This window comes from Lactuca serriola, chromosome 5 (genome assembly GCF_051521515.1).
Source record: "Lactuca serriola cultivar US96UC23 chromosome 5, Lser_US96UC23_V15, whole genome shotgun sequence".
Classification (NCBI taxonomy): Eukaryota; Viridiplantae; Streptophyta; class Magnoliopsida; order Asterales; family Asteraceae; genus Lactuca; species Lactuca serriola.
In genome coordinates this window covers 90,356,743-90,369,422 of record NC_136412.1, presented here as the reverse complement: position 1 = coordinate 90,369,422, position 12,680 = coordinate 90,356,743, and the positions used below count along the sequence as shown (strand labels likewise).

General features: G+C 39.2%; 1 protein-coding gene across 3 annotated transcripts; it reads left to right on the top strand.

Moving 5' to 3' along the window:
* Positions 1–7,933: 7,933 nt before the first annotated feature.
* Positions 7,934–12,318, top strand: LOC145052761 (sugar transporter ERD6-like 5). Of its 3 annotated transcripts, XM_079000635.1 has the most exons (19): positions 8,111–8,246; positions 8,355–8,397; positions 8,757–8,819; positions 9,041–9,130; positions 9,234–9,293; positions 9,431–9,496; positions 9,584–9,649; positions 9,762–9,837; positions 9,928–9,992; positions 10,073–10,165; positions 10,238–10,318; positions 10,395–10,479; positions 10,604–10,647; positions 11,140–11,202; positions 11,333–11,392; positions 11,483–11,539; positions 11,629–11,688; positions 11,806–11,920; positions 12,029–12,318. In XM_079000635.1, exons 3-19 carry the CDS (start codon positions 8,781–8,783, stop codon positions 12,154–12,156), a joined length of 1,248 nt encoding a protein of 415 aa, XP_078856761.1. In that variant the 5' UTR covers positions 8,111–8,246; positions 8,355–8,397; positions 8,757–8,780; the 3' UTR covers positions 12,157–12,318. The 3 variants fall into 3 exon arrangements, with proteins under 3 accessions (XP_078856759.1, XP_078856760.1, XP_078856761.1); XM_079000634.1 differs by lacking the exon at positions 8,355–8,397 and having other exon boundaries at positions 7,939–8,246; XM_079000633.1 differs by lacking the exon at positions 8,355–8,397 and having other exon boundaries at positions 7,934–8,246; positions 10,073–10,318.
* Positions 12,319–12,680: the final 362 nt, after the last annotated feature.

Here is a 12,680-nt window from a genome sequence, read left to right as displayed (position 1 = left end):
TGTTCAGTACCCGTTATGTTCCACAGGTTGAGAGGGAGAGGTTGGCTCATGAGTTCTTGGAACTGAAGCGGGATTCGGAGTCGGTGACGAAGATCACCAGGATGTTCACTGAGAGGACGATGTTTTTCCCTGAGTTTGCTTCGGATCAGGCCCAGATGTCCCGATATCTGAGTATGCTCAAGAGGGATATCAAACAGTTTGTGTCTACGCAAAGGTGTGAGACCTTGCTGGAGTGGCAGGAGGCCGCTCGGCGGCGTGAATTGGAGATTGAGTTACAGTTGCGAGAGCAGAGGCAGGCCCCGGTGCAGTCGCAGCCGGCGCCGAAACAGTCCAAGACCGTTGATTTCAGGTTGGGAGGTCAGGGTAGCCCCACTTATGAGAAGTGTGGGAAGGGTCATATCGGAGTTTGTAGGTTTGGTGGTGCGTGCCGCAAGTGTGGGATAGAGGGGCATTACGCGAGGGATTGCCGTCAGTCAGCCCTGGTTTAGGATTTGAGGATTTGTTATCTTTGCCATCAGGTTGGTCACTTGAGGGCCAACTGTCCACAGCTTGTTTCCAGACCGGTGCAGGCTCCAACACCGGCCACTTTGAGGATCATTGGCGGGGGTCAGGGTGGAGCGGAGCCTCCGAGGGCTCAGGGGCGCGCTTTTTAGCTCACAGCAGAGGAGGTCAGGGCAGAGTCGGATGCAGTTGTGGGTATGCTTTCGTTTCGTTGTTGTCTGGTTATCTAGTTATTTATGTAGTGTTGTATTTTATCCGCCGTTATGCATGTTTCATGGTTTGGTTGGGATTGTTAGTAACTAGGAATTGTAGGCGGTTAGCATTCAAGGGATTGATGGTCAAAATTTGGTTGTATGGTCTTGTTGTCGGGTATAGGAATTGCTATTTGAGAAGTGTTCATAGGAGAGTCGAACTCTCTTAGAGTTCGTGATGTGCGATGCCGGGAAATGATTTTGTGGAGGTTGCTCGTTTAAGAGGAAATCAGTTCATGGATAAGAGGAGTATGTTGAGTAGGGATGATTGATCTATGCCGGTTGAGTCACCGGTGGTTGGTAGTCAGTGCTCTAAGTGGGGAGAATTGGAAAATTCTCAGGAGGATCGAAAAGCATTAGAGGTTGATTAGCTGTTTGGGATTCAGTAGTGTTTCAGTCAGCCAAGAGTGTGGACTGGTATGAGTAAGTGACAGGAAATTGGGGTGGGGTACAGAACAAGGTTTTCTGAAAAGGTGATTGGTTGTTGTGAGGCCTAGGATTAGGTCAGGATCTGAGTAGATGGAATGGAGTTAGAGTTCGGAACCCCTAGAGGGCTAGAACAGTATGTTCGGGAGAGATTCCCAGGAAGGATAGTTCAGGATGATGTATGATAGTCTGAGCGGTCCAGGGAGACTGAAGGCCGGTGGGCGTACTTATCAGGCCGAAGGCTCGGAGAACGGTCCAGACAGGCTGAAGGCCCTGGAGGGTGGTCCAGACATGCTGAAGGTTCTGAGAGTGGTCCAGATTGGCTGATGGCCTGGTAAAGCGATCCAGTCATGCTGAAGACTCTGTATATGTTGATAGATCTATATGATGAGATGGATTGAGTATGTTGCGATGCAATAGCAAACAGTAGGTCTGGCCCCGGGTATTGATCATGTTAGTGGAAGGCAGTGCATGGACCCGAGAGTCCTTGCGAGCAGATTCAGAGTGTGTGTGATGCATGGATTAGCGATTACTCTACAAGGGAATAGTGTAGAGTGGGGTGTGAGCACCGTGGCACTTGTTGAAGTAACAAGGTGTTCAAGTAGACTTGCTTGGATAAGGAAAGGGAAAGGTATGTAACTCCAGGAGGGAGTGTTGGTTCACGAAAGTGAAAGCAGTAGTGAGAATGGATGACTGAGAGTATTTTAACTATGGTTGTTGAGCATTGTGATTGTGCCAGTGGTATGGAAGCACATCCGGATTGGGTGTCTGTTGAGGTTGCGGAAGAATTTTCGGTGGTGTAGAACCAGAGGAGTTCGGAAGGGATGCAAGGATGAAGCCTTGAATTTTCGGTATGGTTGTGAGCAGGAGGTTATGTTTGTAGTGGTAATTCATTCTGGGGATGTATGGAGGTATCGTCAGTGAGTTGGGTTTTTCCGGCCCAAGGATGTTGGATCAGGTACAATATGAGTAGGGAAGTGTAGAAGGGAGCTCATGGGAGCTGCTTAGGAGCTGTAGGACGTATCATATTGTCAATGCAGGGAGGAAGAGTTGGATTCAGAAAGGAAGCGGGGTGAGTCCTAGCAGTGATTCCGAGAGAAGTAACGCCAGGGATAGCAGTTTGTCGATCAGCGGGTGATCATTGGTTGATAAGTATGGTTATCAAAGAAAGAAGCCGGTGGTCGTCTTGAAGCAGTTGTCATGACTCTGTGAGGAAAAAGTTGGGTTTTTTTAGGAATCTGATAGCAGTATTGGAGAAACCAGAGTCAGTGTGAGATTAGTGGTTGCGGTGCGGGAGTGTTATCCGGAAGGGGGTGCTGCAGCAGGCTTCGAGGACGAAGCCTAATTTAAGTGGGGGAGAATTGTAACATCCCAAGTTGAAAAGCAAGGGATCGGGGGTGTAAAGTGTAAATGGAGGTCTGGACTCGGCGGGTTGGAAAGGTAACTCGGCTAGTTGAGTCGCGTGTGGATCGCGTGAATAAGCGACCCGACTCGGCGAGTCGAAGGCTAGACTCGGCGAGTCGGTGCTGGAATAAGAAAACCCTAATTTTTAGGGTTTGCACCCTATATAAGGAACCTCAAGCCCCACCCCAGCCTCTTTAGCACTCCCTTTGATGTCCATAAGCTTTCCCCATCGATTTCAAACCCTAATTTGAGAGTGAGAAGGATTTAAGTGTGTTTTGGAGCTTGGAGAAGAAGGATACTTGAAGCAAGAGTTGGTGGGATCATAGAGGAGCAAAGTGGATCTGATTTCCTTGCTTGTTGGCATCAGATTGAAGGTAAAAAGTTGTTGCCTTGACTTTGTTGTGCTTAGATTGTTCATGGATGAAGTTTTACGGCCAAATTGTCATATATGAGCCTCTTTTCGAGTATTGGGTTCAGATATGGGGTTGCTACTACAGATCTAGATTGGTCTTGACTCATGAATCTGGAAAGTGATAGCTTTGGGGCTTGATTGAGAGTGTCCTTGCCTTAAACCTTCATTTTAGCTTGATTAGAGCTTGTTGAGCCTTGCATGCACGTAAAGTTGGAAACTTTACATGTGAATTTATCCCTAAGAGTCCAGATCTATGTATTGGAAGCAATGGAATAGCCTGTGATTGTCTGAATGAAGATGTCACGGGTGGACTCGGCGAGTTGGAAGAACAACTCGGCGAGTCTGTTGAAGATTGCCTTGGACTCGGCGAGTCTGGTCGTGGAACCCTAACCTTTCTGGTTGAGCTGTGAATCGGTGAGTCGAGGGACGACTCGGTGAGTTGAGCAGGATAGGACTCAGAGATTGTTGAACTCAACGAGTCTTGGGGCGACTCGACGAGTTGAGTCGTGATATGGGAGTTTTGAGTATGGGAATTCGACGAGTCGACGGGTGGACTCGGCGAGTAGGGTCAACCAGGAAGGTTGACTTTGACCGAGGACTTTGACTTGGACCAAGGGTTGACCAGTTTGACTTCCAAGGGTATTTTGGTAATTATTGGTGTTTATTGGATTTGGTTAATTGGTAATGTTCAGTGGTGGAGTTTGTGCTGGTTGTCGGAGCAGCGTGATCTTATTTCTTCAAGTCGGCAGTTGCAGGTGAGTTATCCTCACTATACTGACAGGGTCTACGGCACCAAGGCCGGCCCTTTATCGGATGGAAGTCCGGGTATGGTTTGTTATGTTATTGCTTTGCTATGTTTGCATCCTGGTAGTTAGGATGGTGTATGTTAGAGACCTGGTTAAGGTCGGTATCCTAGTATATAGGATGATGCTATGTTAGAGACCTGGTTAAGGTCGGTATCCTGGTATATAGGATGATGTTATGCTAGTGACCGGTTAGGTCGGTATCCTGGTTAGGATGTTTCTATGTTATGTGATATGTTGGATCGGTTTGATTAGTTATGAGATGTTATATGATTATATGTTTATGTGCACATGGTTGTTGGACTAGGGTTGGGTTGAGGCGGGTCCTGCTTTGTGATGTAGGCTAACATACCCAGGGCAGACCGGTTAGACCGATGACCCAACGAGCGGTCCGAATAGGCTAAAGGCCCCAAGAGGGCGGATTAGACGTGCCGAGGCTAGGAGAGTGGACCAGACAGACTAAAGGCCCGATGCGGGCGGACCAGTCATATTGTAGACTCAGAGAGTGGACCAGGTGGACTGAAGGCCCGGAGCGGGCGGACCAGTCATACTGTAGACTCGGAGAGAGAGTGGACCAGGTGGACTAAAGGCTTGGTGCAGGCGGACCAGTCACACTGTAGACTCGATATGCATGGTTGTTCTATTTATGATATGTTATGATATGTGTGTGGTATTGTGGTTGGTATTTTGGGGGTAACTCACTAAGCTTTCGGGCTTACAGTTTCAGTGTATTGTTTCAGGTCAGGAGATCGTGGCAAGGCGAAGGCGTGATCGTACCATTCCTCAGATTTATGTTGATGTTTCTGGGATACTCTGATAATAAATGAATTGAAAACCTTTTTGTAATAATTTAATGAATATGATTTGCTTTTGGAAAAGTTAAAATTGTTTGTAAATTTTCGCGGTGTTACAGTACCGACATGTCATTGGTGAATTGTCATCAATCAGAGTATAGATGATGACCACAGACTATTCTAGACAGTCTGGTGGAAACACTAGCAGGCTCGCAACTTGTAGGCGTGTGTTCATTCGGTGTACTCTATCCCCCCATGGTTGCCTTGTTAACATATATTCCTCAAGTATCCCGGAGTGATATTGTCTACCCGTTACTATAAAGATCCTTTAGGATAGGTTCCTTGTGGTCATCATTTTAGGGTCACAGAGTGAAAATAACAGGAACGATAATCAGGTAATTTATTTGGTGTGGTGTGTTTATATTTAAAAGAATTTAAATATTATTATTGTGGATTGAAAACCCTATGTGCTCACCAGGCTCGCAAGCCTGACCCACTTAGTTTCTTTGTATCACAAGTAGCAGCGTAAGAGCACAAGTGTGATGGGCTTAAATCTGACGATAGATTTAAAAGAAAATAGGCCATTAGAATAATAAATTGTTGTAAGGCATGTAATATTACGTTTATGCGTATGTTGTTGTATTGACCATAATAAATTGCTGCCCGGTTGCCTTCCGGTGATATGTATTGACCTCTATTATGTTTAAATAGCTTTGAGATTGGATTAAAAAAGTTTTTAAATATAAATAAAAATACATTTGGAAATGCTTTGATAATGATATTGTCATGTTTTTGGGAACAAATTTTTCACTATTATTCTTTTGAAAATAAATACTCTGATTTGAATAACCATGAACAAATTAGTCTTTTCTGACCGTGAAATTGGGGATGTCACAGTTGGTATCAGAGCATTAGTTTAAGCGAACTAGGAATTTTAGGAAATTTCTAGACTTAAACTTAGAATGCTAAACGATGATTATTAGCCTTCAATTGGTATCCGGACCGCTCGTCAGGCCTTCGGCCTGACTGGACCGCCTCGTAGGCCTTCAATTTATCCAGGCTGCCTTGGGTCTGTTAGCCTTCAGCACACAGCAGGACCGCCTCAACCCAACCACACACACACATGTCGACATATATATATAACAATTAAACACATAACCAGTCAATAGACAAACAGGTAGATCTTACAAATCACTAAGCATGTCATCATCATATCTGTCAGGATACTGATTTAACAAATCATAACAACATAACAACATCCTACCTACCAGGATACCGGTCTAACAGATCATAACAACACTCAATTATAAGATAAACCAGGATAGTAATCTAACATGTCCCGTATTGGTGCCTTCGACCCATAAGTACAGTGAGGAAAACTCACCTCGCACTACTGAATACACAGACGATACATGGCTGCCAGATCCCCAAACCGCCAGCATCAAGACAACACCCCATCAACAACTGATTCCATGAATAATCTCTGACTGCAGATCCACTATCACACGCATGCTAATAGTTACAAAAATATCAATCCATCAACATCTAGCCACTGACTCATACTATGAGTCCAATTCAGGGTAAAAGACCTTTTTACCCTTCCTCAAGCATGGCCCAAAGCCAAGGCCCAATCATCAAAAATAAACTCCTTAAGTCCGATTATGTCCCAATTTTCCAAATTGACCCTAATTCCTTTCATAGCCTTCACTTAAGAAGATCCAGCAAGCCAAACGCCCAAACCATAAAATCCCAGACAGCCCAACACAACCCAATGCAAACCAAACCTGAATCTTGATCCAAAAAGGCTCAAATTACTTCAAGGCCCACACTTGGCCCAACTCCTTATTGGGCCTTATCTAAGGTCCGGTCCTCTAATTAGCCCAAAACATACTTATCCAGATAGTCCATTAGGTCCCAAGTATCAAAGCCCAATAGATGGCTCAATACCCGAAGCCCAAAGCAAAGGAGTCCAAAATAGTCATGTATGTGGGGCGTACCCCTTCGGTATGTTGGGTGTACCTCACCTCACATTGACCACCATCGAGGTGGTTGACTTAGTACGCGGGGCGTACCCTCGCATGCCTTAAAATCCTTATAAGTGCTTAATGGATTAAGCACTTAAGCTCAACTTTAGATCCATGACTCAAAAGTACTCCCAAATCATAAAAGTCTCAAACTTTAACACTTTAGACGTGCAAAAAAGGCTTATTACATGGTCTTAACCCATTAAGACCTCCTATTAGCAACATAAAGCCAAACCAGCCAAAGGGACTCCAAATTGTATAACTTAGAACCCTTCCTAGGGTCTGAAAGGACAGCTCAAAATGTCTAAAACAAAGCATGCCTAACAATGGGACTTTTGGGACAAGAAGAACACTAAAAAGCTACCAAAACAAGATCTAAACAATCCAAACATAAAGGTAGAAGCTTTATACCTCCTGAAGCTCCTAAAGAATATGATAATCCCAGATCTACAAGCTTGCTTCCTTCTTTGACCCCTTTGATGCACTAACTTCTCCTTCAACCATACAAGAAACACACTCTTAACTCATACACACACACACACACACACTAGAGGAGTTAGGGTTTGCCAACAACTATCCCAAAATTGGAGGCTGAAAAGATTAGGGGGAGGCCATAATGATGCTTAAATACTCCACAAACCCTAAAGTTAGGGTTTCACCTAGATACTAGTACGCCATGCGTACATATACGTACGCCCAACGTACTATGCGCGCCCTAATACGCTTAGCGTACTCACATGTACGTCCAACGTACAACTCCTGCTCCAAAAATTACCATTTTGCCACTAGGGCTTCCCATGGCCACTCATTTCCAATCCAATGACTAAAAATGACATAATTACAACCCAATTGATGAATTTAAAATTATTTGAAGATTGGGGTGTTATAAATATTTTGATTTTTAAAGTTGCTATAGTCAAAGTTTAAAATATAACAGCTAGAGTGTGTTTGACACATAATATTTGGAAGCTTAAAAACTTGGTTTGACATTACAAGCTTTTAACATTTAATTTAAACAAAATGTTTCAAATCTAGAAGCTATCTCACATAATATTTAACAAAAAAGTATTGGCTACCCGTTACTAGCTAATTGACTTGGATAGCTTAAGAACGAAGGGCGTTCACTGGAATTATTAATCAATTAATCTAAGTTTATCTTTATTAAATTTAAAATATTTTTTAGGTTCATTAATAATTGGTTCTTAGATATTGGTGTTTTTTCAACACAAAAATGCACGGCGGTTGGAAGCTCTTATAATAATATCTTCCATCATGAAAACGACCATACTCGATATGTCAATATATAGTTTCAGTACAAATGCTTACCGTTCCACTATAAGGGTCTAGAATTGAAATCTTTCAATAGTTTGAGGGTTATTATTTAAATTTACTGATTTAGTTTCTGTTTTTCTTCGCCGGTGGCTGAAAGAGAGGCAGTCAGCGCGCCATCAACAGACATGAATAGTAGAAGCGAAGAAGAAGATGGTCCGAGTACTCTGGATAGCTCTTTGCTTACCACCACCGACGTCAGTCGGAAACGTCGGAGCAATCAGTCGTCTTCTCCAGCGACAGCGGTGGTTGTGTTCAGCACTTTGGTGGCTGTCTGTGGATCTTTCGTTTACGGTTCTGCTGTAAGTTTTTCTGCAATCAATATTATATTTATTTGAATTTCTGTAGATATAGTCTATGAAATAGGATACGCAACATGTGTTCATCGGTATCGCAATCGATTTCATCAGGATTTTCGATTTTGTGAGATAAGATGGAATAGGATACGCAACAGTAAGTCCATATATTTAATTTTGCGGCTACTTTTTTTGTTAATTTCAGAATTCATAACAACTGTTATGTTGATTAACAATATAAAAATACATTGTTTGGCTGACACATAAGTAAAATTAGTTGATGATTACATCTAAAAATATCTTCTAACGATAGAAGGTTTTTTTTAGATCAAAATCAATGGCATCCGAATTAGTGAATAATTACGTAAAGGTAATTTGGATTGAACATTTGCAAAAAAGGAAAAGGAAAACTGTGAGTTCATATAGGACTCTCAAAAAGGGAACTTATTTTAAGCTTACTAATGCACAGATTAGGTTAATTTTTCTTATGAAAACTAATCTATGGTTGATACACAGGTTGGCTTTTCATCTCCAGCTCAGATGGGAATCATGGATGATCTTGGCATGTCCTTGGAACAGGTAGTGTCATTTTTGGTCACAAAAAAAATGTAATATACTAATATGTTCATATAACATGTTTAAGTGAAGTTTCTTATGCTTATGCTTTCCTCTTGTGTGTGGCTTCTCATAGGAAATGTTATGATTCAAATTCACATTTCTCAATGCTAATTTAGGGTTACAGAAATCTTATGATTATACTTCTTTTGTCTTCTCCATCTTGTTTTCATGGTTACTTGCAGTACTCAGTTTTTGGTTCAATATTGACAATTGGAGCCATGGTTGGTGCAGTTATGAGTGGGAAAATAGCCGATCAATTTGGAAGGAAAATGGTTTGTTTTTGTTTTACCTGTAACTTGCTGTTGTTATTATTTTGTATTCTTGTTCTTTAGTTCTCTTACTATTTGATTTGATATGATATGATATGATATGCAGACCATGGGAATATCTCAAGTGTTTTGTTTGTTCGGGTGGTTAGCAATTTTATATTCTGAGGCAAGTCTTCCCCCTTTTTCATCTTTTTTTTTTCATAGATCTTGATGTGATCATTCATAATAGACAAATAAATGAATGTGTGTTGCTGTTTATTGTATTTAGTCCTCTAAAGTTCATGCATCTGATTGCTTTAACAGGCTTCTTGGTTGCTTGATGCTGGAAGACTATCAATAGGATATGGAGTTGGGGTTATCTCCTATGTGGTAATTGCAGGATATTCTTCAGTGATGTTACACTAATTTCCTTATTCTTTGACATTTGTAAGATTTCATCTTCAAATAACCAAATAGGTACCAGTTTACATAGCAGAAATAACACCCAAAAATCTTCGTGGAGCATTTACAGATGTTAATCAGGTAAACACAAATTGGTTAAATGCAATAAATAGTTTCATTTCTTTCTGTTCAGATCTCTTCCTATTAAGACATTATACTGAATGCATTGAGCACCATTTATGATTTATTACAGCTGATGATATCTATTGGAATATCTGTAATGTGGCTTCTTGGAATTCTTATTCATTGGCGTACGCTAGCTCTTATTGGTAAATTTCTTTTATAAACTTCAATGGTGTTTTTATAAATCTTGAAGACATTTTAATCAGAAAAATAGTTGTTATGTTATATCCATTTAGGAGGCATTCCATGTGTACTACAGGTTGTAGGCCTGTTCTTCATCCCTGAATCTCCTAGATGGCTGGTGAGTTTTATTTAAAAATTAAAATGTTAGTAATTTTCTATTTTCCATATGAGAGAAGATTATAACTAGCTTTTTTGTAGGCAAAAATCGGTTTATGGAAAGAATGTGAGAATGCTCTACAAAAACTTAGGGGAGAGAATGCAGAAATCTCTGAAGAAGCTGCTGAAATCAGAGTAAACAACTTTTTTTATTTTTGTTTAAAAAAAATCAATGGGAATGTATTTTTCTTTCTGTTTATAATACAGGATTACACAGAAACACTTGATCAGCTATCAGAAAGTAGAGTCTTTGATTTGTTTCAACCGGAATATGCCAAATCTCTGATTGTAAGTCTTTCCATTTATAAATAATATCATTTATTTTTCATAGGATTTAATTCATATTGTGATAATTGTATTTTAGATTGGAGTTGGACTTATGGTATTACAACAATTTGGAGGAGTCAATGCTATTGCATTTTATGCAAATTCTATTTTTATATCTGCTGGTAAGGATCATGCTCTTGGGTTAAGCCTTTTTTATTTTATTTTTTATTTATTATTTTTTTTATGGGGATATATGATTTTGGATTAAAAAAAATATGTTGATGAAACAATACTGTTATTTTACAGGTTTTTCAAGTACTATTGGATCAATAGCACTGGTTCTTGTTCAGGTTATTCATACTCCCAAGTAGTTGACATCTTTAATTTTGGCAATCTTTTTTACAAGAGTAAATTACATAAATGGTCCTTGTGGTTTGGGGTAATCTGTGTGCTTAGTCCCTAACTTTTTGTTGTATAACTCTGATAGTCCGTATTGTTTGATTTTATTTTGGTTTCAGTCCATAATCAATGAAAAAAAAGAGACTAATTTACCCTTATTGATTTCTTTTATTTTTTTTTTATATTAAAAAATAACATGAGCCCACCCCCTTTCCCCTAAACACCCTCTTACTCCTATAAATAAGAAAATTTAAAAAAAAAAGGTAAGGGCAATATAGTAATTTCAAGTCTGACAGAGACAAAACCCGTGATAAAATAATACTCCAGGGACGATCCGAGTTAAAAAAAAGAGCTAGGGACTAAATGTGCAGATTACCCCAAACCCCAGGGGGGATTCGTGTAATTTACTCTTTTTATAATCATCAATGAAATGTGTCTTGCAGATTCCATTTACCATTTTAGGTGTACTTTTGATGGATGTTTCGGGTAGACGACCACTACTGATGGTATGTATGTTTGCAATATATATATATATATATATATATATATATATATATATATATATATATATATATATATATATATATATATATATATATGTAGACAATTAGAATTAAATTGTTTTTTTTTTTTAAGGTTTCTGCTGCTGGAACTTGCTTGGGTTGTTTGTTTCTAGGGACATCATTTTTCCTACAGGTTTGTTTATTTAATATAGATTTAATCTCAACATTCATTTTATTTTCTTGCCCAAAAATCACGAAATAAAAGTCTAATTTGCCCCTGCAGGACCACCTTCAAGAGAATAAAGGGTTAAGCCCTATTTTAGCACTTGTTGGAGTATTGGTAATCAAAGTTCAATTTTATGTGGCTTTATAATTCAGTTTCCAACTTTTATATTTATGAATTTAAATTATGAGATGAATTGTAAGCAGGTTTTTAAAGGATCCTATTCATTGGGCATGGGAGGGATTCCATGGGTCATTATGTCTGAGGTATGGCTTTTATTCAGCTTATTTACATATATATAATATTTGAGATTGACATGACAAAAAAAAAAATTTAAATGGTAATTGGTGTTGTTTTTAATAACTAAATATTTTTGCTTTCAGATCTTTCCTATGAATATTAAGAGCTCAGCTGGAAGCCTTGTGACACTAGTTAACTGGTTTGGTTCTTGGGTTGTTTCATATTCTTTTAACTTCTTCATGGAATACAGCACTGAAGGTCCTCTCTCTCTCTCTCTCTCTCTCTCTCTCTCTCTCTCACACACACACACACACAAGAAAACTTGCTTATGGAGTTGATGGATGGATGTATTTATTTCTACCACAGGAACATTTTTCATGTTTTCATGCATATGCTGTGTGACTGTTTTGTTTGTTGCAAAATTAGTACCAGAGACCAAGGGTCGTACACTAGAAGAAATTCAAGCATCCATGAACACCTCTATTGAAACTTGATTACATGACATGATATGAAAGATTAGAATATAATGATTTTGTACAATATTTGATTAAAAAATTATAGAATCCATTTTTTGGACCTAGAAAGTATTAATTGTCGTGTAAAGTGTACTTTTTTGGGGGGCTTAGTTTGGGAAAGTTTCAGACATTGCTATATAACGTGTATTAAAATGCAAAATATTGGGAACTAGTTGTAAAAAGATTAAAGATACAATGTGATATGAATAATAAAATACTAGCTTATAGCTCATGGAAATCCCGGTTATAGAAATAGTTAAATTTTTATAGCAAAAACTCATAATTATTAATCAATTATTTTCAATAAATTATTAATTAAACATAATATTGTAGGAAATACAATTAATTATCGGCAATCATAATTGAAACTTATTCAAGACGAATTTAAATTTCTCCTAAAATCATGGATGAAATAAATAATTGCCTAAATTATTATCGACATTAATACTTTTTAAAAAATAAAAAATGATAAGAAAATGACAAGTGTTATTTTTATAGAGCAT